The sequence below is a fragment of the Onychostoma macrolepis genome, chromosome 01, assembly GCF_012432095.1.
Source record: "Onychostoma macrolepis isolate SWU-2019 chromosome 01, ASM1243209v1, whole genome shotgun sequence".
NCBI classification, from domain to species: domain Eukaryota; kingdom Metazoa; phylum Chordata; class Actinopteri; order Cypriniformes; family Cyprinidae; genus Onychostoma; species Onychostoma macrolepis.
The window spans coordinates 29702486-29730011 of record NC_081155.1 but is presented as its reverse complement, the minus strand read 5'-3'; the positions used below and the strand labels follow the sequence as shown (position 1 = coordinate 29730011).

At 38.4% G+C, this 27526-nt stretch overlaps 1 protein-coding gene and 1 pseudogene across 1 annotated transcript; both read left to right on the top strand.

Moving 5' to 3' along the window:
* The first annotated feature begins 2342 nt into the window (after window positions 1–2342).
* Window positions 2343–3702, top strand: LOC131544784 (uncharacterized). Its single transcript, XM_058783234.1, has one exon. It carries the CDS (start codon window positions 2705–2707, stop codon window positions 3635–3637), a length of 933 nt encoding a protein of 310 aa, XP_058639217.1. The 5' UTR covers window positions 2343–2704; the 3' UTR covers window positions 3638–3702.
* Window positions 3703–9132: 5430 nt separating this feature from the next.
* On the top strand, window positions 9133–14627 carry LOC131543978 (uncharacterized; annotated as a pseudogene).
* The last annotated feature ends 12899 nt before the right edge of the window (window positions 14628–27526 follow it).

The window sequence follows — 27526 nt, the reverse complement described above, 5'->3', positions numbered from 1 at the left end:
GTCGTCTGAGGGCCCGAACAAATGTCTTCGGACTTGTCCCTTACGCACAGAGATTTCTCCAGTTTCTCTGAATCTTTTGATGACGTTATGCACTGTAGATGATGAGATTTGCAAAGCCTTTGCAATTTGATGTTGAGGAGCATTGTTTTTAAAGTATTCCACAGTCTTTTTACGCACTTTTTCACAGTTTGGAGAGCCTCTGCCCATCTTTACTTCTGAGAGGCTCTGCCTCTCTAAGTCATCCCTTTTATAGCTTGTTACTATGTTACATGTTACATGCATGTTACAGACCTGGGCCCGTATTCCTAAAGATTCTAAGAATCCTTTTAGAGCTCCTAAGATCTAGGAATCTTAGTTTAAAAGTGATTCAGGACCAATCTGAGAGCAACTCTGAGCGAGGAAAAGACAAAAACTTTTATCTTAGTGAGGAGGTGGGGCTGACCCCGTTGCTAGTGATGACACAGTCTTTTGAAGACTGTGATTGGTTGGTTGTCCAAGAAAGAAATAAAAGAGTGCTTTTAAGAGTAGGGTTTATTATAAGCCTTCACTTTGAAATTACAGGCGTAATTTTTCCTGTTTTACCGTACTCTCTCACACACACACACACACACACACGTGTATATATAGCCTATTCTTTATTTTTTATTTACCATGCTGTCATAACGTATTTTATAGGAAATGAACAGCGACATAAGAGCTGTAACAGACCCAAATCATCACTGCTGCATTTTTCCAGTTGCCAAACATATTAATGTAGTGATTATGTCCATTTCTGGCGTTATATGGCATTTCAGCGCGGTGTCGGATGTTAGCATGTCTTTAATAAGATCGGTCACAAACATGATCCCTGCACGATCTAATGTGTAGCGTCTTATTAACTCACTGTCATGCATTGTGTGCAACACATTTCTTCTCCCTCTTCATGTTTCGTCCATTTTCTCCACTGCTAAAGAAACTCTTAAGCCCTTAAAAGTCCTCGTTCGTACTCCTAACTATTTTCGACCTTAAGACCTCTTTTAAGGGTTAAGATGCTTTTTAAATTACTTTTTTCTTTACTAGGATCTTTTCTTTAATTTTAAGAGGAAACACCCACATTTCTAAAGAATTTTCTTAGAATTTTGTTACTAGGAGCAACTCTTAGCACTAAGATTTTTCATGAATACGGGCCCTGATGTCAATTAACTTAATTAGTTGCTAGATGTTCTCCCAGCTGAATCTTTTCAAAATGTCTTGCTTTTTCAGCCCTTTGTTGCCACTATGCCAACTTTTTTGAGACCTGTAGCAGGCATAAAATTTGAAATGAGCTCGTTTAGTGGATAAAAGTGTAAAATTTCTCCATTTAACATTTAAATTTTAAGATTTATGTTCTCTATGTTCTATTGTGAATAATTGTGATTTGAAAGTCTTTTAGGTTTCATTTTATTCTAATTTAATTAGTCATCGGATGTCTATAAAATCCCTATTTTAAAATCCCCTTTCCCAAATCAGGCTGTTCTGACGTTCCTGTCAGAATGACGTAGTTCTGCACAGGCCGCTCCCACGATAGTTGATTGACAAGGCCGTCTTACCTTAAACCCACCCTGAGTGAGCTGTCATCAGTCTGCCGTTGTAACGGGGCAAACAAGACGTGAGACGTGCGGATCCATTTGCAGGCTTTTATTAGACAGAGACGTGGTCCTAACAGGCATAGTTCAAACAGTAGCAAACAGATATGTTGAGGACAAGACACAAGAGAATTCCGTGGGCATGCGTGGGTCGTAGATCGGCAAACGATATCCAAAGGGTTTAGACAAGAGGGGTAATCCGAGAACACGAGCAATGGTCCAAGCAGGGGCGAACAGAGTCCAAACGGAAAGACAAAGGGATAATCCAATATACACAGGCAGGAGTCAGGGAAGAGGAAAACAAGGCAACACACGATGACAAAACTAACATGAAATGGAGACTAGTAAAGCAGCTAACACTTGGGGAGTGCTAAACGCAGAACAATGCTCGGCAAACTAGATCAGGATCTGAGGACCAATTCAGGACCAATCTGAGAGCAACTCTGAGCGAGGAAAAGACAAAAACTTTTATCTTAGTGAGGAGGCGGGGCTGACCCCGTTGCTAGCGATGACATGTGTGTGTGTGCAATAGCTCTCAGGTGAGCATGTGATTGGTGATAGCTGTGTGATCAGAGCATTCAGCCATGTATGTGCAATCAGTGTAATCAGCTGTGTATGTGTCATCAGTGCAATGGATGATGGGAAATGGAGTCCAGTGTAATGTGTGGTGTGAGAGTCAATGTGGTGAGCGAATGACCTCTGGTGGTGAGTGAACGGAAGTTCATAGATCGGATTCGTGACAGAGCTCCCCCCCAAGGAGCGACTTCCAGATGCTCCTAAGAGATGGTGTTCATCCCTCCTGGGGTGGTGCCGCTCTTCTCTCTAGAAATATGGCACATAGTCTTAGAGTTTGTACTTGACTAACTGGAGCCCAGGTCAGGAAGCAGACAGACTGGCTAAACCGATCGTCTGCTAGCCGCCTCACGCCACCAAAGTCAGTTAACTCTCAGCACATAGAAACTTTTTCACCTAGATATCACTCTATAGAGACTGTGTCTGTTCCCCGAACTAGAAAATACAGAAAACATCCAAACCAAAGTAATAGTAACAATTTAATTGATGTTCAACAAATAAAAAAACGATATAATACAGATAAACACATGATAAAGCTTGGCTTATTAAATATTAGATCCCTTTCTTCAAAAGCACTTTTTGTAAATGATATGTTCACTGACCATAAACTAGATGTGCTTTGTCTGACAGAAACCTGGCTAAAACAAGATGATTACATTACTTTAAACGAGTCTACACCCCAAGATTACTGTTACAAGCATGAACCGCGTCCAAAAGGTAAAGGGGGAGGTGTTGCTACAATTTATAGAAATATTTTCAGTATCTCTCAGAGGTTGGGTTTCAAGTATAATTCGTTCGAAGTAATGGTGCTTCATATAACGTTATCCAAAGAAACAAGTGTTAATGATAAATCCCCTGTGATGTTTGTACTGGCTACTGTATACAGGCCACCAGGGCACCATACAGACTTTATTAAAGAATTTTCTGATCTTCTATCGGAGTTAGTGCTGACTGCAGATAAAGTCCTAATCGTTGGTGATTTTAATATCCATGTTGATAATGATAGAGATTCGTTGGGATCAGCATTTATAGACATTCTAAACTCAATTGGTGTTAAACAACACGTGTCAGGACCTACTCATTGTCGAAATCATACTCTAGATTTAATACTGTCACATGGAATTGATGTCAGTGGCGTTGAAATTTTGCAGCAGAGCGATGATATCTCAGATCATTATCTAGTCTCCTGTATATTCCATATAGCTAAAGCTGTAAAGCCAACTTCTTGTTACAAATATGGTAGAACCATTACCTCTACCACAAAAGACTGCTTTATAAATAATCTTCCTGACTTATCTCAGTTCCTCAGCATATCCAATAGCTCAGAACAACTTGATGATGTAACAGGAACTATGGACTCTCTCTTTTCTAGCACTTTAGATGCGGTTGCTCCTTTACGCTTAAGGAAGATTAAGGATAAGAGTCCAACACCGTGGTATAATGAGCACACTCGCGCCTAAAGAGAGCAGCCCGGAAAATGGAGCGCAGCTGGAGGAAAACTAAATTAGAGGTATTTCGTTTAGCTTGGCGGAAAGTACCCTATCCTACAGAAAAGCATTAAAAACTGCTAGATCTGATTACTTTTCGTCTCTTCTAGAAGAAAACAAACATAACCCCCGATATTTATTCAATACAGTAACTAAATTAATGAAAAATCAAGCATCAACAGGTGTTGGCATTTCCCAAGAGCATAGCAGTAATGACTTTATGAACTACTTCACTTCCAAGATCGATACTATCAGAGATAAAATTGTATCCCTGCAGCCGTCAGCTACAGTATTGCATCAGATAGCGCACTATAGACCCCCTGAGGAACAATTCCACTCATTCTCTACTGTAGGAGAGGAAGAATTGTATAAACTTGTTAAATCATCTAAACCAACATCATGTATGTTAGACCCGATTCCATCTAAACTACTAAAAGAGCTGCTTCCAGAAGTCATAGATCCTCTTTTGGCTATTATTAATTCATCATTGTCATTAGGATATGTCCCCAAAACCTTCAAATTGGCTGTTATTAAGCCTCTCATTAAAAAACCACAACTTGACCTCAAAGATCTAGTTAATTACAGACCGATCTCAAATCTCCCTTTTCTGTCAAAGATACTAGAAAAGGTAGTATCCTCACAATTATATTCCTTCCTAGAGAAAATGATATCTGTGAGGAATTCCAGTCAGGATTTAGATCGTATCATAGTACTGAGACTGCTCTCATTAGAGTTACAAATGACCTGCTTCTATCATCTGATTGTGGTTGTATCTCTTTATTAGTTCTACTGGATCTTAGCGCTGCGTTCGACACTATCGACCACAACATTCTTTTGAATAGACTACAAAACTTTGTTGGCATTAGTGGAAGTGCCTTAGCATGGTTCAAATCGTACTTATCTGACCGCCATCAGTTCGTAGCAGTGAATGAAGAGGTATCATATCGATCACAAGTGCAGTATGGAGTACCTCAAGGCTCAGTACTAGGGCCGTTACTTTTCACGCTCTATATGTTACCCTTGGGAGATATTATCAGGAGACATGGTGTTAGCTTTCACTGTTATGCTGATGATACTCAGCTCTATATTTCTTCGCGGCCCGGTGAAACACACCAAATTGAGAAACTAACGGAATGCATAGTCGATATAAAAACTGGATGACGAGTAATTTTTACTGCTAAATTCTGAAAAACAGAGGTGTTAATTATCGGACCTAAAACCCCACATGTAACCTAGAACATTATCTAACACTTGACGGCTGCTCTGTCAATTCTTCTTCATCAGTCAGGAACCTAGGTGTGCTGTTCGATAGCAATCTGTCATTTGAAAGCCATGTTTCTAGCATCTGTAAAACTGCATTTTTCATCTCAAAAGCATATCTAAATTGCGACCAATGCTCTCAACGTCAAATGCAGAAATGTTAATTCATGCGTTTATGACCTCAAGGTTAGACTATTGTAATGCTTTATTGGGTGGTTGTTCTGCACGCTTGATCAACAAACTACAGTTGGTCCAAAATGCAGCAGCTAGAGTCCTTACTAGAACCAGGAAATATGACCATATTAGCCCGGTTCTGTCAACACTGCACTGGCTCCCTATCAAGCATCGGATAGATTTTAAAATCTTGTTAATTACTTATAAAGCCCTGAATGGTTTAGCTCCTCAGTACTTGAGCGAGCTCTTATCGCATTATAGTCCTCCACGTCCGCTGCGTTCTCAAAACTCTGGCCGTTTGATAATACCTAGAATATCAAAATCGACTGCGGGCGGCAGATCCTTTTCCTATTTAGCACCCAAACTCTGGAACAGTCTACCTAACACTGTTCGGGAGGCAGACACACTCTGTCAGTTTAAATCTAGATTAAAGACCCATCTCTTTAGCCTGGCTTACACATAACACATTAATACGCTTCTATTATTCAAATCCGTTAAAGGATTGTTAGGCTGCATTAATTAGATCAACCGGAACCGGGAACACTCCCCATAACACACGATGTACTCGTTACATCGTAAGTTGAATGGCATCTGCGCTAATGTTTGTCTGTTTCTTTCCTAGTCTGTTTCTCGGTCCGTGTCCGATCAGATGGTGGGTCGGCGCCGGAGGTGACGTCTGCGGCCCTGATCGTCGGCGGAGACCAGGACGCCCGGATGACCCCAGAGATATATCCCCAGATATATCAACCAAATTAACAAAATAACTAAAATATAATAAAATACCTAACTACATAATACTACTATTGTTAGAAATTGCAACAAAATTAAAATAGAAATAGAAACTTTTGAACTGCGGGTTTCGTCTGGTCAGAGGAGAACTGGCCCCGACTGAGCCTGGTTTCTCCCAAGGTTTTTCTCCATTCTGTCACAGAGGAGTTTTGGTTCCTTGCCGCTGTCGCCTCTGGCTTGCTCAGTTGGGGACACTTAATTTCTAGCGATTATCGCCGATTTGATTGCACAGATACTATTTAAACTAAACTGAGCTAGACAATGACATCTCTGAATTCAATAATGAAATGCCTTTAACTGAAAATTGAGTGTTTAATCTTATCATTATACATTACTGACACTCTATCCTCCAATTTGATACTGTTAAGTGCTTTGACACAATCTGTATTGTAAAAGCGCTATATAAATAAAGGTGACTTGACTTGACTTGACTAACTTAAAATAATCTAGGAGGGCGGTAGAGCGGAGGCGGAACAGGGGGAGGGACGGTTATAAAATATTTATTGAAGAGCATATGCTTTGAGTGACTACAGTAGAGTGCCACTGGTTTGTGCAACTACACAAACATGAACAAATCAGGCTTCAGTAACAGAGTAAACAGGAGTTTCCCCATAAGCGTCAGCGACACAATGCGAGAGACCGTTCAATAGGGAACTTAAAGGTCCCAAGACATGCTGCTTTTTGGATGCTTTTATATAGGCCTAAGTGGTCCCTAGTACTGTATCTGAAGTCTCTTTCCCGAAATTCAGCCTTGGTGCAGAATTTCAGCCACTACGAGCCAGTCCCACAATGAGCTTTCCTTAGGACGTGCCATTTCTGTGTCTGTAGCTTTAAATGCTAATGAGGAGGAGAGAGGCGGGGCAAGGTGGAAGGTGGGTGTGTGGCCTTAACCAGCTTGCACTACCATGCGCTAATGTTGACAGTGGATGTATCGCAATGGCTCGTAGACACACAGTCCTTCAAGCTTTTCAGTTTGACCCAGAATCTCATCCAGATGGAGAAGCACCGGATGAAGAAGTTGCAACTCAGCGGCTACAGCAGGACGTCTCCGAATGGTTAGTTTAAAATATTGTGTCTGGATACAGTACTTTAGTTGGTTTGTTTATGTTATGATAATGCTGTTACAGTTATTATCATGTAGCTAATGCTAGCCATAGGCTTGGATGAAGGAACTAAAAAAATACTTCGGTGTTCATTTGTACATCCAAACACTGAGCAACTGCCATGCTTCGCTCGTTTGAAAGCCATGATGTCTCTCGAGGGAAAAAAAAATATTGCGCTTGCCTCGCAGGGTAGTAGCTCATTTTCTCATGGGTGGGCAAAGCAGAGAAAGGGGAGGTAACCTTTCCCCGTATGACGACATAAAGGGAAGATTCCAGATTGGGCCATCTGAGGGCGAAGCAGGATACCCAGGGCTCAGTTTACACCTATCGCCATTTCTAGCCACTGGGGGACCATAGGCAGGCTAGGGGAACTCATATTAATATTAAAAAACCTCATAAAGTGAAATTTTCATGCCATGGGACCTTTAAGTTTACTTAAAGCTGCAGTCCGTAAGTTTTGCCTCTTTGTCACCATCTCTGTTTGAAAACCTGGAATTGCAGTTCTGTCCGGAATTATCTTCCGTGCCTGGGGTTGTGCATCGGCAGGGCTCCAGCGCAGATGAATCTAATGTTTTGAGGAGTATGTGTGTCAGTCTGTCAGTCACCTCACTGGTGTGGATACTGTACTTAGGAATCACAGATTCTAGCCTACGTCTTGGAATATATGACCCAAATAAGAATTTTCACCATATATTGTCTTCTGAACAAGTAAGTAACTCCGCCATTGCCGGTCCCAAGCCCGGATGAAAAAGGAAGAGGGTTGGGCGTAGGGTTAGCAACCCAACCCCGGAAAAACCCTAACTGCTACAGAAACGCCAAATAGAGAAACAGAGACTAATATCCTGGAAGTGGGAAGATCTTCAACAATTCGGGGACGCATGACGCTAGATGGTGAAAGCCGAAAGGAAGTCACCGAGCCGATTCTTCTTTCGACCAGGAGAACACACATCGGCACATGGAACATCAGGACCATGTACGAGACAGGTAAGACTAAGCAGGTTGCTGCCGATATGAAGAACAACAGCCTGATCTTACTGGGCATCAGTGAAACCAGATGGACGCAAGCCAGACAGAGGAGAGTGATGACAGGAGAGCTATTACTGTACTCCGGGCATGAAGAGACTGACGCACCCCACACGCAGGGAGTAGGCTTTATGCTATCCAGGCAAGCACAGAGGGCACTGATTGGATGGGAGGCGCATGGCTCCAGAATCATCACAGCATCCTTCAGAACCAAACAGAAGAAGGTCAACCTCAACGTCATCTAGGGGTGGGCGATATGACCAAAATCTTATATCACGATATGACTAATTTTATATCACGATAACGATATATATCACGATATAGCAATTTTTTTCTTTTAAAAAGGTTTTTATGATATTAAAATCTTTGATACCATAGAATTTTCATAATCCTTGTCACCAACGTCAATTTCAAACTAACACAAGCCTAAAAATAGACAAAAAACCCCCCCCAAAAAAACTCAAGCTCACTGAAAACAGTCAGTGATGAAATAAGTATAAGAAACTAATTGCAAGCAATAGAACAAAAAACTACAATAAATAAGAAGCGCTACATACATTGTGTAAATTAATTAGTCTTCACTGTGTTAATTATATATATCTATCTATCTATGATAGATATAATTAACACGTGTATTATGTATAGATTCTATACATATAAATATATATAAATATATCATTATTTCTTCTTACTAAAGTTACAAAAGTGATTTAGTCAAGAGCAGTGAGAGATTTTTTAGCAATGTGCTATGATTAATATGAATGGCAGACAGAACGAATATTGGACAGCTTCCCCTTTAAGACCGAAGTCCGGATCCAATATACTGTTACATATGCGTTTTCTCTTTTAGCTGTTTCCTCTCTCTTAAGACCTAAATCACTGTCTTTATGAGGATACTTACCAAGACAGGGATTCTGACGCTTATAAGTGTGTTTATGTAATCGTTCAAGTCAATAAAGCGGCAAAAAAACAAAAAGCGCGGTCCTCTCACACAGAAACAGAGACTGCACATGCATATAGCTCTGTTGTTTATGTTCCAACTGCTTAAAATCGGTTGTTTTAAAACTGCATTGCTTAAAAACGCGTGCTCGTTTTGTTCTGGTCGTTCTCCACCTGGTTATGTCTCCCCTTCACGCCCCGTGGTGGTGTGTAAAGATCTCAGTCATCCAAATGATTAAACAGTATTACCGTAAACAATGTATTTTGTGACACCACGAAATAAACAATAGAACATAATATGAAACGATAGACTTTTTTTTCGTCTATCCGATATATATCGTCATATCGCACAGCCCTAACGTCATCCAGTGTTACGCTCCAACCAACGACTCCTATGAAGAAGACAAGGATGAGTTTTATAACAGGCTGCAGAAAATCGTGGAAACATTACGAGCCAGAGACATCGTCATCCTTATGGGAGATTTCAACGCCAAGGTTGGACCTAACAACACAGGATACGAACATGTTATGGGGATACACGGGCTGGGAGTGATGAACGATAATGGAGAGAGATTTGCAGAACTGTGTGCGATCAACAACCTGGTCATTGGAGGTTGCGTCTTTCCTCATAAGCGGATCCACAAAAGCACCTGGGTATCACCGGATGGTGTGACAGAGAACCAGATTGACCACATCTGCATTAGCAAGAAGTTTAGAAGATCCCTTCAGGACGTTAGAGTTAGAAGAGGAGCAGATGTGGGGTCTGACCACCACCTAGTAGTAGCCAGCATGCAGCTGAAGTTAAAAAAGAACTGGATGGAAACAACACTAGGTAGAGTGAAGTATGATATCAACCGCCTAAAGATCACCAGCGTCAGGGATGAGTTTGAACTTCAGCTGAAGAACAAGTCTGAGGTGCTACAAGAGCTGCACGAAGAAGAGGAAAGAAGCAGTATACAGGCCAACTGGCAGATTATAAAAGAGACACTGAGAACAGTCTGTCAAGAAGTGGTCGGAACAAAGAAACACCATCACAAAGAGTGGATCACAGCTGATACCTTGGACAAGATAGAAGAGAGAAAACAGAAGAAAGGGGCAATAAACAACAGCAGGACTAGGGCTGCAAAAGCCAAGGCCCAAGTTGAATATGCAGAAGCCCACAGAGCAGTTAAGAAGAGCATTAGGAAGGACAAGAAAGACTACATATATGGAATAGCAGCTGAGGCGGAGCAGGCAGCACTCAAAGGCAACATGAAACAGCTGTACGACACGACAAAGAAATTGTCTGGGAAGTATAGCAAGCCAGAATGACCTGTCAAGGACAAGGAGGGAAAAACCATCACAGGACTAGCACAGCAGATGAATAGATGGTCTAAACACTTTGAGGAGCTCCTGAACAGACTAGCGCCACCAAATCCACCGGACATCAACCCAGCCGACGAAGATCTCCCCATCAGCTGCCACAAGCCGACCAGAGAAGGGATCAGGAAAGCCATCACCTTGCTGAAGAACTGGAAGGCTGCTGGACCTGATGACATACCGGCAGAGGCCCTGAAAGCAGACCTGAACTCGTCAGTGGAAATGCTGTACCCACTCTTCGAGAAGATCTGGGAGAAGGAAGAGGTACTGACTGACTGGAAGGAGGGTTATCTAATTAAGCTTCCAACAAAAGGTGACCTCAGCAACTGTAACAACTACAGAGGTGTCACACTCCTGTCAGTGCCAGGCAAGGTCTTCAATCGGATCCTCCTAGAGAGGATGAAGGACGCCGTCGATCCACAACTACGACATGAGCAAGCTGGCTTCCGGCAGAACCGATCATGCACATACCAGATTGCAACGCTGCGCATCATAGTCGAGCAGTCTTTGGAGTGGAACTCATCATTGTACGTTTAAAGGCGTTTGATAGCGTGGATTAAGACCAACGTCAGCAACATCAACCCAATCACACTGAACGGATGTACCCTGGAGGAAGTGCAGTCCTTCACCTACCTGGGCAGCATCATCGACCAGCAAGGTGGAACAGATGCAGATGTCAAGGCAAGAATTGGTAAAGCAAGAGTCGCATTCATCCAGCTCAAGAACATCTGGGCTTCCAGAGAGCTGACCTTGACCACCAAGATCCGGCTGTTCACTCTAACGTGAAGTCAGTACTGCTGTACGGGGCTGAAACTTGGAGGACAACCAAAGTAACCAACAGAAAAATCCAGACATTCATCAACAGCTGTCTCAGAAGGATTCTCCACATTTGCTGGCCTGACACTATCGGTAGCACCAATTTATGGGAAAGGACCGGCCAACTTCCCGTAGAGGCAGAAATCTGGAAGAGAAGATGGGGTTGGATAGGGCACACACTTCGCAAACCACCAACAAACATCACCAGGCAGGCTCTCAGGTGGAATCCTCAAGGCAAGCGGAAGCGAGGCCGTCCAAGAATCACATGGCGACGCGACCTCGAAGCAGACGTCAAAAGGATGGGCTACACCTGGAATCAACTAGAAAGAATGGCCCAGGACAGAAATTTCTGGAGATCTACCTTTGGCGGCCCATACCCCGGGAGGGGTGGAGGGCATAAGTAAGTAAGTAAGTAAGTAAGAACAAGTAATTAACACGTCTGCCATGTTTTCTGACCAACTGAAGAAAAAAGCATTACAATAAATCGCGCTACCAATGGTGATTAAATCTAACGATCAGTTAGCTCATATCACATCTAACTGTGCAAATTATTATTATTGTTATACTTTATTCTCAAATTATTAATGTTAACAACATCAGCATTGTGTGACAATGATTATAGTGTGCATTAGTGTGTAGATTTCAATTTCTGTACAGTCTAATTGCCATGCCTTTCGAATTTCATATTAAGAAATTCTTTTAACCCAAAAAGCAAACTATGCTCCCTTCGAACTTCGAAGTACAAATCTTGTGTAATCCCAGGCTATATGTAATCAGAAGCACATTTAAAACTGGAATATAATTTAATTTCATTCACATGTGTTTCATAAACACATAATCCTTTCTGGATTACAATCCGCCATCAAAATGATACATTTAATTATTCTAGCTGCTGTGAGAAAAGACTATAAACGATCCGCCACCTGCAGGATCCTCACATGCAAAAGCCTAGTAGACAACTTCTTTATGTTTACAGACGTGACATAATGATGCAGTGCCATGCTCGAATTTCCCACGAAAACCTACCCGTACCACTCAAATGAGAAAACATTATTATAAGCTAACCGTTGTGAATTGGGCTAAAGTAAGGTGATAGTTTTGAACACTGGCTGGTTATGTACTTGCTCAAATATTGATTTAGGATCATTTTTAACCCCAAAAAGTTATGGACTGCAGCTTTAACCCATTTAGGACTACATGAATCTTTTTTTTCTTGCATTAACTGAAACTGTGTGGGTGGAATTTTAGTTCTAAACATGATTAGACTAGGACTGAATTGAGAGAGTTGAAATTGTGCACTTTTGAAGTGAATTGTGTAATTTTAGACTGTTTATATTTTCAACTGTTTGAATGAATTGAATGAATATATGACTCAATGACTTGATCATTAAGACATTTACTGCCACCCACTGGAAGTTTTAGTTTCTTAATTAGAGTATCATATCATTAAAAATAATAATTTAATATTTTAATATTAATAAAAATATAAAGGGATATAGGGATAATCAAAGGGATATTTCACCCAAAAATTAAAAATGAAATTTCTGTAAAATCTGTTTGATGCTTTTCTTAACAAAATAATGGCTTTAAATTAGCTTTTGGGGGTAATTTCTCAGCCACATTTTATGTGTGATTAATTTGCGATTAATTAGATTAATTAATCGCCACATTGTGTAATTAATTTGAATACATATTTTAAGCGCTTGAAAGCCCTAGTAAAAAAAGCAAAAAACAAACAAACAAATGGTACAATGTATTTATTGTGTTTATGTTGTATTGCAAAAATAACTTATGTAACTACAATAATGAATCACAAATGTAAATGGATTTTATTAAATTTTTATAAGTACAATGTAAACACAAAAGTGCGCTGTGTACATAGTAGTACATACAGTAGTTAAAAACAGTTATACAATATGGATCTGCCTGAAGATGTAAAATTCTGGTTTTTCTTCTGGCACACAGATCATGCCCAAGGAATCTATAAGCTCCTGTGCAGTTTTAATAATTCGTTAGTTCATTGTTTTTTTGTTTTTTTCTTCTGCACAGTAGTGACATGCTTTGCACTTCTCTTTTATTTGCCATGTTCCTCTCTGTCTACTCTTACCAGATTGTCCAGTCATGCACAGGGCACCTTGCACATAGTCTCCTGATGTCTGTAAAATAAGCAAATCTTTCCATCCTCCTGTTTTAGATAGCCAAACACTGGTTATTGTAACACAGGCTGGATGCCGTGATACTCTTCTGGCCACTAGATGGCAGAGCATCAATAAAGATGGCACACGTAGAGTGCCCTTACACTGCACCTGTCTAATTATGCATTAGCTTGTAATATGGTACTTGCCAGCACTAGTCTCAGGTGAATGGCTTCAGTTTTCTTTTATTCCTACTCTCTAGCCAGCTTCAGTCAATTAGGAGGGGGTGAGCTTGAATAGATGAGTAGATGCATATGTGTATGTATGGGTGTATGTATAAACAAACATTCAAAAGATTTTTTGTAATGAGTCTCTTATGCTCACTAAGGCTGTATTTGATCATAAACACAGTAATATTGGAAATATTGTTACAATTTAAAACTGTTTTCTGTTTTAATATATATTTTTATATTTCTGTTTTAATTATAAATCTTATTATTGTCAGAGTTAAAAGTTGTGCTGGTTGTTTATTTATTTATTTAGTAAGTAAGTGGAAACCATGACATATTATATGTATATAACTATATCACCCAGCAATGCTAGGGTAGGGTTGCCTATGTTTATAGTAACTGGATAGTTGGTTAACGGAGCAATCCTAAATTGAGCTTTATTAAGCTAAATGCAACTTTTCATAATTAATAAACAGGATGAACACTACCATATTATGAAATTTCTTTAGGGATAATATCATTTAAAGACAAAAGAAATCAAAATCTCTCATAGAAAGTTAACTTGTCAAAGGTATTTAACTTTCTTATTTATTATAAGATGTGGAGGTGGCAAGTGGCCCATCAAGTGTTTCTATACTGGGGACACCTACCCTAAGGGTTCTTCGGAAAGGCATTCCAATTTTTTTTTCTGATTTCACTAACTGTACCTCTAGAGGCACTGCTGGGCTTCTGCACAGACAGTAAGGCACAATTAAAAAATAGGTTCATCAGTCTCTCAGAGAGGATATCTTTAGCAGAATCTATAGGCTGCCATAAAATGAAACAAAAGTGAATGATTAGTGGAAGTTAGTTTAGGGACATCTAAATCTAAAATTGATGACATTATGAAAATAGACTGCCTCCAACAAACAAAATGCAGCATTTAAATGAAGCAGTCTTTGCAAATGGATGTACACACACACCACTGAAAAAATGATTGGAAAATGTTTGTTAACTTTAAGTATGGATTATTTCACTGAAACGTAGCAGGATATGCAATGTAATATGATTCTCAATTAAAACTCTAAACAATATGCATCAGATGGTCTCTTAGTCTATGAGTGTGTTGTCTGTGGCTTAGACCATGGGCTGGTGATGGTGGGAATGGGCTTAAGGGGCTGGTGAATTATTGTGGAGATGTGATTAAAGGGTTGAAGTGTTAAAAAGACTATAGAGGGGGATCCTTCATATTCTAGGAACTGTATACACTTTGAATCCTTAATTATCACCAGTGGCCCAGTGATGTGCTTTCCAAAGACAGAGGACTGTTTTGAAAGTAAAAGGCTATTTAAGTGTGTGAGCATATGCATGCATTTAGAGACAGAATGGTGGGAGGATAAAGGCCTGAGAATGGGGTGTTAGGAAAAAGTAAACTTTTGAAAACTTTTCAATAGCAGAACTATCTAATTGTGTATAAAATAAAGTTCTGAAAGAGGGTTTTTGCAGAGAATTGTATTAAAAGACTTTTTAGGTTCCCCAAAGAACTTTTTCGTCATCAGTTCTTAAAAAGAACCATTTTACTAAATGTGAAGAACATTTAACTAATCTAAAGAACCTTTTTCCATTATAAAGTCTATTTTGTGAAAAGGAAAGGTTCTGTGGATGTTAAATTTTCTTCATAGAATAATAAAATTAAAATACGTCAATAAAAACATTTATATAAGTTTAAGCAAATATTTTAGTGACACAAAGCTTGACTTTTGTTTTTTTTTAATTTTTTCCCAAAGAGCACATGTGCTCCAAAGGAGAACATAAAAAAAAGGGGGGGGTGCCCTGGAGGCCAGTGTAGGACCGGGACAAGGGAGGCCTCCAGGGTGAATCCGGGGACTTGGGAGGCCAAGGTGGGTCCGGGGGACTCTGTTGCCTTGGTCCTTGGCCCTTGGCCCAGCCACACAGGAACTGACAATATGCCCCCCACCCACCCTAGGGTGGCATTCTTGAGTAACAGACTCTTGGGGGCGCGGACTCTTGGGGTGCTCCGGAAGCGCGGACTCTTGGGAGGCGCTCCGGAAGCGCGGAGCTGGACGGGACCAGCGGGGACGACGGAGGGCACTTGCGGGCACTTTCTATGAGCAGGCACCAGCGAGGAGCAGGCACTGGCGGGCTTGCCACACTCTCAGACGGCGGGCTTGGGTTGGCTGCTAACAGCGGCTGGCTTGCGTTGTCCGCTGACGGCGGCTGGCTAGGTAGAGCCGCGAACGGCGGGCTTGGAAGAGCCGCGGATGGCGGCTGGTGAGGGGGAGCCGCGGCCAGCGGGCTAGTTCCGGCTCGGGCCCATTGGAAAAGATGGATTATGCCCGCGTCGTCCAGCGGCATCCACCTGGCGAGTTGACAGAACTCTGCCGCATACTCGTAGAAAGGGAGACCACGCTGGATGAGGGCGAGAAGGCAAGCGGCGGACTCCATAGTTTCCATTTTTTAGGTCTCAGCTTCCGTTACCGGTTGTAGATAAAAATGACTTGATGAAGGAGTCATGAAACGGAAATCTTTTAATAAGCTTCAACACATGTATTCCATTTTACAACATTAAGCTGAGACAATGACAGACAGAAAACTGAGGACTTAAAAAGGAAAAGGAACAAAGGAGCAAACAAGATAATAAATACAGATCAGGTGGGGATAACCAACGATGATTAACTAATGAAAAAGACCGGAACAAAACCAAATAAGGGCAAACAGGAAACTAGAAGGGACAAACACGTAACAGAGACATCTACAAGCAAAATTATTTAATTTATTTAAATGTCTTTATTCATATGAAGTTTAGGCTGTATCATGATTCCTGTTTTTTCATCCCAAGTTTTAGACCTCTTAAAAAGTTAATATTTTTGTTATAACATTTAAGAAATTTAAGACTTATGAGGACCTTTTTTCTTTTTTCTTTTTTTTTGCACACATGCTCCAAATATATTTTACAGTTTGCAGTTTTTAGTTGCAAATGCTAGTGAAAATCTTGCACTTTCAAGCCTTAACAAATGATATTTGAGCCAAGGGCTATCAAAACACTAAGTGCCAGTCTTCTGAAAATCTAACCTAACTGTTCAGAATGACCTATAATACCGGTTGGTAAAGTTGCAATGTTAAAATTGGGTAAGCACAGATAAAACTATCAAGATGTACTACCAGCATAGTAAATGTGTAAAGACATAGGTACCATATCTTGTCAGGAAAGAAATATCTCTTGTCAGGTAGGAAAAAATCTGGATATTGTAAAGCAGGACTACAGCCTTACTTCCAACTATAAAAAAAACGAAAATATGGATAGGTCATCCTGAGAGGTAGGTCAGATTTTCACATGGGAGTCTCACTTGGCAATCTTTCCACAGATTTTCAATTGTAAACCTCTTTTCCTTCAGCTGATGCATACACACATCGCAAACCCTAGCTGTTGTCCATGATTATTGTGTATTACCAATGGATGTGAAGCAGCTATGCCATCCTTGGTAAGAGACTCTGATTACAAAGCAGACCAATTACATCTGCAGTGGTTTGTGAGAGTGCAACGCATAGCTACATTTTTGAAGAGATGCACATCAGGCTCAGACATAGACTTACAGTTTTGTTTTGTTTTTCAACTGCTTACACACAAAATCTTTACTTGTCACACAATTTCTGAAACCTGACACTTAAACACCAGAACCACACACCAAGTCTGCAAAACCATACATTATTTCATAAAACACTTTTTGTAAAACACAACACACAATTATCTATGTAACACACAAAAATATAACTGGAAGTATCTTGATTACCTTTTTCAAACACAACAAATCAAAATGCCACACTAAATTCATCAGTGCCTCACACTCACTCCTCACATGTGCAAACACTCATTGCTTTACTTAACACCAACCAATGGCTTTAATAGGCCTATAAATACACATCCACATAACATGGCTGATGCATTTCTTTTCTTTCGTACTGTGTAATACTGTATTCACAACCACAAATGCTTACAGTAAATAAAGTTTGGTTTCAATCTTGCTTTTGTGTTTACTGTGAATCTCTCTGCCAATTACTTTCAATCTTGTATAGAAATGTACATAGGAACTAGCTTTAGGTTTGAATGTGTGTGATATACCCAAAAATATAATATTATGGCAAAGGTGTTTGCAACGTAAGATGTGTTTGTGATATTTTGAATGCAGTGCTTCATTTTGCAAGAGATGTGAGGCATTTTGCATTTTGTGAGTGAAATTTGTGCGTAAAGTTTTGAAAGTAGACGTTGATGAGAGGCAACGTTTTGAAAATGTGAGTAAGCAGTTGAAAAAAACTGTAGCTGTAACCATTGTAGCTACACAGAGCCAATGTTGTTGACCCACAGAAGTATAAATTGGCCTTAGGAAGGCTGCTTATGCATTTAGATGGCCAAATAATCTGCAATCTCTTGCAGGAGTGTTAAATAACAGCTTCTGTGTTAAGATTGATGTTTAAGAACGCTTTCTACGAAATTATGCAAATATGCAGTTGTTTTCCTACCAATGTTCCATTTACTTCTATTGATTTAACACTAAACCAATTGTATAGAACAGTCTACACACATTTTACTTGATTTCCTTAACTATTTGCTGGACATCATTTTAAAATTTAAATACTAATACTAAATACTAGTAAAGTGAATTCATAAAACAAATAAAAATGAATTGTATATATACTTTTTTTTAGGTAAAATACTTTAAAGGGTTAGTTCACCCAAAAATGAAAATTAGTTTTACTCCCCTTCAAAGCATCCTAGGTGTATATGACTTTCTTCTTTCAGACGAATCCAATAATTATCCTTGCTCTTCCATGCTTTAGAATGGGAGTAGGCAGGTGTTTTTCAACAGTCCAAAAGTAGTCAAATAAAGCACACGCATCCATAATATAATGTGCCTCACATGGCTTCGGGGGTGAATTAAGGCGTCCTGTAGCGAATCGATGCGTTTTTGTAAGAAAAATACCCATATTTACAACGTCATAAATACTTTTCTCACACTTTTGTGAGCTGTCATACGTGGAAGCCGTTCCGGTCGAATGACGTAGGACGTATGTGCAGCACACACGCCAGTGATTAGTGATGAACGTGGAAGCGTGACGGAGAGAGAACAAAACAAATCTCCGGTGACGAATTAGAAGCACAAAACAAGGATTTGTAAAGAAAAATGACGGAGGATTTCGATATAAGGTTTTCTTTTGCTAAAGTAAGGAAACTTTGCTTCCTTTGCTCCTGTAAACAAACTCGCGAGACTAGCATATCTCACCAGCGCGTGCGCTACACATACGTTCTACATCATCCACCGGAAAGGCTTGCACGTATGACAGTAAGCGGAAGTGAGAGAAAAGTGTTTATAACGTTTTAAATATTGATATTTTTCTTTAAAAATGCATCGATTCATTACAGGAGGCCTTTATTCACCCCAGGAGCCATGTGAGGCATGTTTTATTATGGATGGTTGCACTTTATTTGACTACTTTTGGACTGTTGAAAAAAAAAAAAACATGAATTTGCATGATCTCATTCATACTGTATGTTTTTGTACGATCTGCTTATGCCCCAGTGATAGATGTTTAGGGGTGGACCTTCATGCTTACTTGTTTTCTAAAAACCATAGTATTCACATCATACAAATTCATACAAAACAGCAACCTCATAAAATAGTTACATTTTCCTGTGTGATCAAATTGGACTTTCATAGTGTTAAATGAACACAGAATGATTACAAAAAAGTAGGTGCTGTATGGATGTAAAGAGACATGTTTGGCTATGCATTCATGTTTGTGTATGTATCTCTCAGGGTGTTTCATATATGAAGCGTCTCAAGCATGTGTGTTTGTTTTTGTTTGCATAAGCCTCTTTTTTTGTATGTGTGTCTATGTTTGTGGCAGTACTTTTTGATGGTAGTAAGGTTAGGGCGAAAGCAAGGAGAGGTGGGGGGGGAGTGGAAATGTGTGTGGCTCTTGTGGAAGTGTCAGCTGCTGCGTTCATTGACAGTGTCAATGCACCCGCCGCCCCAGGAGCGCCAGCAGGCTCGCAAAGACAGACAGCATGAATTAATCCCAGGAGAGTGTGCGTGACAGTTTGACAGTGCTGTGAATTGAAAAGGAGGAGGCGCTAGGAATCGGGAGGCAACAGCATTTGTCAAATCATAATTAAATGATGAATCACTGTTGTGTTCTTCAGGACCCCAGACCCTTCTTGGAGATACATAATATAATAAAGAAAAGAAAGCCACGGGTACATCATAAAGAATTAGGGAGTATTATGTAGTAAACAATTATTTAATTTTCCTCATCTACCAGTTTGGTATATAGAGAAATTAAATGAAATACATTAAAATATCACAAAACAACTGGGATTCTACTGACTGTGATGCTGTCAAGTAAATATCCTTAGTTTGCCAGCAGTTATAAATGTCTTAAATCCTGAATCTAAGCCTTTTTGTCTTTCATAACATAATCAGAAATGGCTGCAAAGAAAGTGGTGTGAGAAGATGGGGAAGATGATCTTCACAACTTTGTGAGCAAAGGTATTTATACAGTAAGACAAGATTACTGAAATTAGATTCTGGTTCAAATGATTGCAGTGCAGTCTATTTGATCTGTGGAAGTGGAGAAGTAAAACTATTCTCAGATGTCATAATATGCATTCACATAGAAAGTGACTGCTTGTAAAATCGTTGGCTTATGTTTTGCGGTGCGCTTAGGCAAACTTGATCACAACACATATTGTTTGTTTGTGGGCGCTGTGAATATCTGAGAAAATCGTTTATGACACGTTTGGAATGACCCCACTGTATCTTGTTAATGGGCACCATCCTTTGAACACAAACTTAAGAAATCACATGCCAAATTACGCTGGTTATAGCTCCTGAATTATCTGGACAGTCAGAATTACATAAGGTCATGTAAAGTTTTTATTAGAAAGTGGTCAGCAATTTATCTGTATAAAATATTTTTGTGAAAAACTATATGACACTGCTTGTTGAGCCCTAGAAACACAAAGAAACACGTAAAATGTTCAAATCTGAGTATAATAAGTAAAACTTATTTTGCATTTGGGATTAATTGTTTAACTCCATGTATTTTATTAGATATAGTTTGTCAAATGGTTAATGTTTCACCTGTTCTAAAAGCACCAGCAAACACATACACAAATCCTGTGTCCGTAAATAATGAAGAAAAGTCTTTTTTCCTTTGATCCTTCTTAACAGCTGATGTATTTATAAATCAAAGCTCAACAGGTATGAAATATCATCAATGAGTGATACATACCAATAAAGGAATAGTTCACCCAAAAAAGAAATTTTTCCGAAAATTAATTCTCCCTCAGCCATCCAAGATGTAAATATGTTTGTTTGTAGATATGTTTGGAGATATTCTGACTTACATCACTTGCTCAGCAATGGATCCTTAGCAGTGAATGGGTACCGTCAGAATGATTGTCCAAAAAGAAAAAGAAACAAAAACATGAAAATCACAATAATACACAAGTAATCGGAACAACTCCAGTCCATCAACTAAAATCTTTTGAAACAAAAAACTCTGTGATTAATAAATCTATCAAGACACAATTTCAAACTGTTGTTTCTGGCTAAAGTCCTTTATCCATATTATTGTTTTCTCCAGTGAAAATTTTATCTTGTCTGAAACAGGAGAGAAATATGAACAGATAAAGCACAAGTGAAAACAATCCAAAACAGTTCTAAATGAATGCAGTGAATTTTGATGTGAGAGGACAACAGAGGATGAACTTTTTCACTGAAGGAAGCATTATTATGAACTTATCCAGACGCGTTAAAACACTGATATATTTCTTTCTCACGAACATGCAGCTTCTCATTTCACATACAATTAATTGATGGACTGGAGTGAATTATGATATTTTTATCAGCTTTTTGAATCCTCATTCTGATGGCACCCATTCACTGCAGAGGATCCATTGGTGAGTAACGATGTAGTGTTTAATTTCTCCAAATATGTTCAGATGAAGAAACAAACTTATCTACATCATGGATCTGAGAGTGATTTAATTATAATTGATGTATTATATGATAAAAAGCATTTGAAATTTTTTTATTATTCAGGAACTGCATGCACTAGATTCGGAGATCTACATTTTTATATTAATAATCAAATATCTTCACAATGAATATTAATTTAATTCATATTAATGATGAAAACATGACTAATTGTAAATAATGTTCCTCATTATAAAAACTCTCTGTATGTTGGTGCAGTAATCGTTGTTACTGGAAATGTCTTTGTTAAGAACAATGCGAAAGCACCTGTGCAAATAATCCATAGATTACCAAAAAAGTTCTGTCAGCCAATAGAATCACTTTGAGGTCCTTCAGGAGTAAGATTATAGAGGGATCCAATAGGATTTGACACGACACCACCAGCATCTTGGTGCTTTATTATTTCACTCTGACAGAGGAACCTGCCTTGCACTCCACTGCGTTCTTGCTGACGAATCCCTCAAGGATGGGCAGGGTGCAGCCTTAGACGAATGCAATTGCAGGCTGCTAAATGTGTGTTCTGGGGTGCATGTTAATTCACCATAGCGCTTGCTAGAAGCTGAAAGATTATTATTGCATAATGATATATAGCCTCCTGTGCTAAAATTTTCATCAAATACATTGTAACACTGCATTCTGACCATTTTAATTTTTAACAGGTATTGTTCATATATTATTAACAAAATCATATTTTAGATGTTGAAACAGTTAGCATATGATCAGCACTCTTCAATTCAGTCTGACAGACACAGTTGATAATGAATACTGTATTGGTGTGGGAAAACAATCCCATCAGACTGAATTCACTTTTTATTTTTTAATAATATTTAACAAATAATCTGCTCAAACATACTGAATTTGATTTCTCTTCATTTTCCCACTCAAATTAATGGGTTGCCGTGAAAACCTAATTTGTTTCCCCTCATGCTGAACAATGCCCACAGGTTGCCTATCAAAGTGAGGGAAAATATTTTAATAGTTATTTTAGTACTATAATCTGCCTAACCTGCCATTAGACCTGTGACCTGATGCCTTGTGACCAATATATATACATACACACACACACACAAACACACACACACATATACAGTCATAGACAAAAATATCGGCACCCTTGCAATTCTGTCAGAAAATGCAACACTTCTCTCAGAAAATTGTTGCAATTGCAAATGTTTTGGTATTCACACGCTTATTGTTTTTGTTTGCACTGTAACAACACACACAAAAATGGACTTGACAAAATGATTGGCACCTTGTCAAAATTGTAAGAAATAATTGCTTTTCAAGCATGTGATGCTGCTGTAATTTGTATTTAGACACACCTGTGGCAAGTAACAGGTGTGGGCAATATAGTAATCACACTTGCAACCAGTTAACATGGAGAAAAGTTGACTCAACCTTTGTGTTGTGTGTCACACTGAGCATAGAAAAAAGAAAGAAGAGTTGTCTGTGGATTTGAGAGAAAAAAATGTGGAAAAACATGGACAATCTCAAGGCTACAAGTCCATCTCCAGAGATCTTAATGTTCCCGTGTCCACTGTGCGCAATATCATCAAGAGGTTTACAGCCCATGGCACTGTAGCTAACCTCCCTGGACGTGGACGGAAGAGCAAAATTAATGAAAAATTACAACGACGGATTGTTCGAATGGTGGATAAAGAACCCGATTAACTTCCAGACAAATTCAAGCTGATCTGCAGACACACAGTACAACAGTGTCAGCTCACACTATCCGTCGCCATCTGAATGAAAAGGGATGCTATGGTAGGAGATCCAGGAGGACACCACTGCTGACACAAAGACATAAAAATGCAAGACGAGTTTGCCAAAATTTATGTGACAAAACCACAAGCCTTCTGGGAGAACGTACTGTGGATAGATGAGACAAAAGTAGAGCTTTTTGGTAAAGGACATCATGGCACTGTATACAGAAAAAGAAATGAGGCCTTCAAAGAAAAGAAAACAGTCCCTACAGTCAAACATGGTGGAGGTTCAAAGATGTTTTGGGGTTGCTTTGCTGCTTCTGGCACTGGATGCCTTGACTGTGTGAACGGTATCATGAATTCTGATGATTACCAAAGAATTTTGGGGCACAACGTAGTGGCCAGTGTCAGAAAGCTGCGTCTCCACCAGAGATCATGGGTCTTCCAATGACCCGAAACACACTTCAAAAAGCACTCAGAAATGGTTACAAACAAAGCGCTGGAGAGTTCTGAAATGGCCAGCAATGAGTCCAGATCTGAATCCCATAGAACACCTGTGGAGAGATCTCAAAACAGCAGTTGGGAGAAGGCATCCATCAAATCTGAATGACCTGGAGCAGTTTTCAAAAGAAGAGTAGTCCAAAATTCCAGTAGAGAGGTGTAAGAAACTCATTCATGGTTACAGGAAGCGATTGATTTCAGTTATTTTTTCGGTCACACTTTCTATGAAGCCCATATTTATAATACATTATAAGGGTATTCTTAAGGCATTATAATGAATGCATTATAAAAAACCTTATAATAATATGTTATATTGTCTTATAAATAATCATAACAACAATTATAATACACTATAATGCTTATGCATTTGTGGTTATAACTTTTAAGATTATGATTATTTATAACACATTGAACACCATATTAAATCTACTTTTACATGTATAATGGACTATATATATTGACATTATTTAATTACATCTTGTAAGTGGTTAGGTGTGGAGTGTTATTTGAGTGTTCCCTGTGAGGCTAATAATAATTTTGATGTGAGCTAATTAATAATTTCAACTGAAAAAAAAAATTAAAATAAAATGCAATGTTTATACTGTATGTTAGGTTAAATTTTATTTTGATGGTCCCCTTAGTCTATTGACTATAAGCAACTTTGCAACTACATGTCAGCTAACTCTCATTAGAGTATTAGTAGGCTTAGGTTAAGGTTAGGGTAAGTATGATGTTGACGTACTTGCAAAGTTACTTGTAGTCAGTTTGTCTGTTGGGGAACCATCAAAATAAAGTGTTAGCATATATTTAGCAGACATACTATTAATACTCCAATGACTGCTAGTCGACATGTAGCTGCAGAGTTACTTAACAACAGCTGTGTAAAGGGTACCAAAATAATCAAACTGATATTAAAATAAAAAATAGTTCAAAGCAAATGTGTCATTACACATTCATCTGATCTTATGGCTGTCTGAGAGAAAAAAAAATATTACTATTATTATTACTATACTTATAAGTGGTCATTGATGGCTTTAAGCAAAGTAGCATAAGAAAGATGGCAAGATATGAGACTTATAATACATTATAACTATGAGAAATATAATCCATTGTAACTTAAGTGGATGCAACGTGTTCGCTGTGTTATAAATCATCATACTCTTAAAAGCTATAACCACAAATAACTAAATATTATAACTGTTCTTGTGAATATTCATTAGATGATATAACACATTATAAGGTTTTTTATAATGCATTATGCATTCATTACAATGCCTTAAGAATACCCTTATAATGTATTATATATAAGGGCTTCATAGAAAGTGTTACCATTTTTTCCAAAGGGGGTGCTACCAAATATTAAGTTAAGGGTGCCAATAATTTTGTCCAGTGCATCTTTTGGGTTCTGTGTGGAATTGTATCAGATTTGACTTTTCTTCTCTGTTTTTTTGTGTTGTTCCAATGCAAAAAATTTAAATAAATAAACATGTGAGTACCAAAACATTTGCAACTGCAACAATTTTCTGAGAGAAGGGTTGCATTTTCTGACAGAATTGCAAGGGTGCTGATATTTTTGGCCATGACTGTATGTATATATATATATATATAGGCCTACACTGTAAAAAAAAAAAAAAAAAAAGTTACAATTTTAAGTTAACCAGCTTCAGCAGATTTTTGATTTAAGTTTATACAACAAAACTTTGAGAATCCCCCACAAAAACAAGTTGAGCAAATTCAAAAATCTGCTGAAGTTGGTTGCCTTAAAATTTTAAGTTGGCTCAACTTTTTTTTTTTTTTTTTGATATGATATTTTTTTATATATCATTTGTAGTAGCAATAAATTCATATTTAGCAAGGATGTATTACATTGATCAAAAGTGACATTAAAGACCAGAGGTGGGTAGAGTACCCAAAAACTGTACTCAAGTAAAAGTAAAAGTACTTGAAGAAATATTTACTCAAGTAAAAGTAAAAGTAATAGTCTGAATAGTTACTTGAGTAAGAGTAAAAAAGTATCGGATAAAAAAAAACTACTCAAGTAGTTAGTTACTAGTTACTTTGGATCATATACTGAATATAGTCTATTTTTATTTAGATATATAGATATTTAGATACATTTTTATACACACACACACACTGCCGTTCAAAATACCTTTTTTTAATGTAATTTATTTCAGTGATGCAAATCAGAATTTTTATCAGCCTGATTTATTATCAATGCTGTTCTTTTTTAGCTTTCTATTCATAAAAGAATCCTGAACAAACTGTCACAGGTTCCAAAAAAAATTAAGCAGAAAAACTGTTCCCTGTTGAAAAAAACAGCATATGCTGGTATGGTATGTTTTGAAGCATGGGATGCTGGTTTGAACTGATTTAAGCTGGTCCTTTGCTTGTCCTAAGCTGGTCCGACCAGCTCAAGACCAGCACATGACCAGCACAAACCAGCATCCCAGCTTCAAAATACCATACCAGCATATACTGTTTTTTTTTTTTTTTTTTCAACAACACTGGTAATAAAACAATATATTTTAATGATTTCTGAAGGATCATATTACACCGAAAACTGGAGTAACAGCTGATACAAATTCTGATTTGCATCACTGAGCTAAATTAAATTATATTTTAAAGTTGAATTATGTATTATAAATGTATATAACCTCTGACACGGAGAAGAGTGAAATCTCCTCACACGACCGCTACAGAACATCTGAACATAACGAAACAAATGCACATTGACGGATCTTCTTCCGTCTGTTCTGCAAAATGTAAACAAATGTAGCCTTTATTTCTGCAAGCGTAAATATTGTGAAAATACCAATATTAATTGTGTCTAGGCAAGGCATTCCTCCTGGAACTAACGTGGGTTTGGCGGGTGTTTATTTCATACTCTGTCACAGCTTATTTAATGAATCAATTATACATTGTATTTAATGTGTAAGGTACATGTACAACAAACTGGTGGTAATGTCATAGTGGTATCGTGTATTGTAATCGAATCTATACCTGTGGAACCGACAGCACACGCGGTGTTCTTCTAATAAAGATCTTCATAGCTAGTAAACCATAGCCTTTGCAGATTCGCTTTCAACTGACTGTTGATCCAAAGCCACATCTTCAGCGCTCTTGATGTTGCAACTCTTGAGTGAGAGCCGCTTCAGACGACTCAGCGTGTGCTGCAGGGAACTGAACGAATCATTCAAACTGATTCGCGAACCGATTCATTGGTCTGCCAACTGGTTTGATCAAGCCTTCGAACAGAATTGACTCAAAAGAATGAATCATTGTTGAACGGGCATCGCTCATTGCCCAGAAAAAAAAGTAGATGGCGCGCTTGGAATAAATTGAAGGATTTTTAACTTATATGCATTAAGATAAAGTAACGAGAGGAGCGTCGCCCACAGTAACGAAGTAAAAGTACCGTTTTTTCACTAAAAATGTACTTGAGTAAGAGTAAAAGTACCCATTTTTAAATATACTCTAAAAGTATTAGTTACCCAAAAAATTTACTCAAGTAAATGTAACGAAGTAAATGTAATTCGTTACTACCCACCTCTGTTAAAGACTTACAAAAACATTCTACTGCAAACTATATCAAGTCCTTTTTATTCATCTGACAATCCTGAAAAAAAAGTATAGAAGAAGAAGAAATGGTTCTTGACCAACAAATCAGCATATTAGAAGGATTTCTGGAAGATATTGAATACTCAGCTTTACCATCACAGGAATAAATTGCATTTTATAATATATTAAAATAGAAAACAGTTCTTTTAAATCTTTGAAATCTCATAATATTC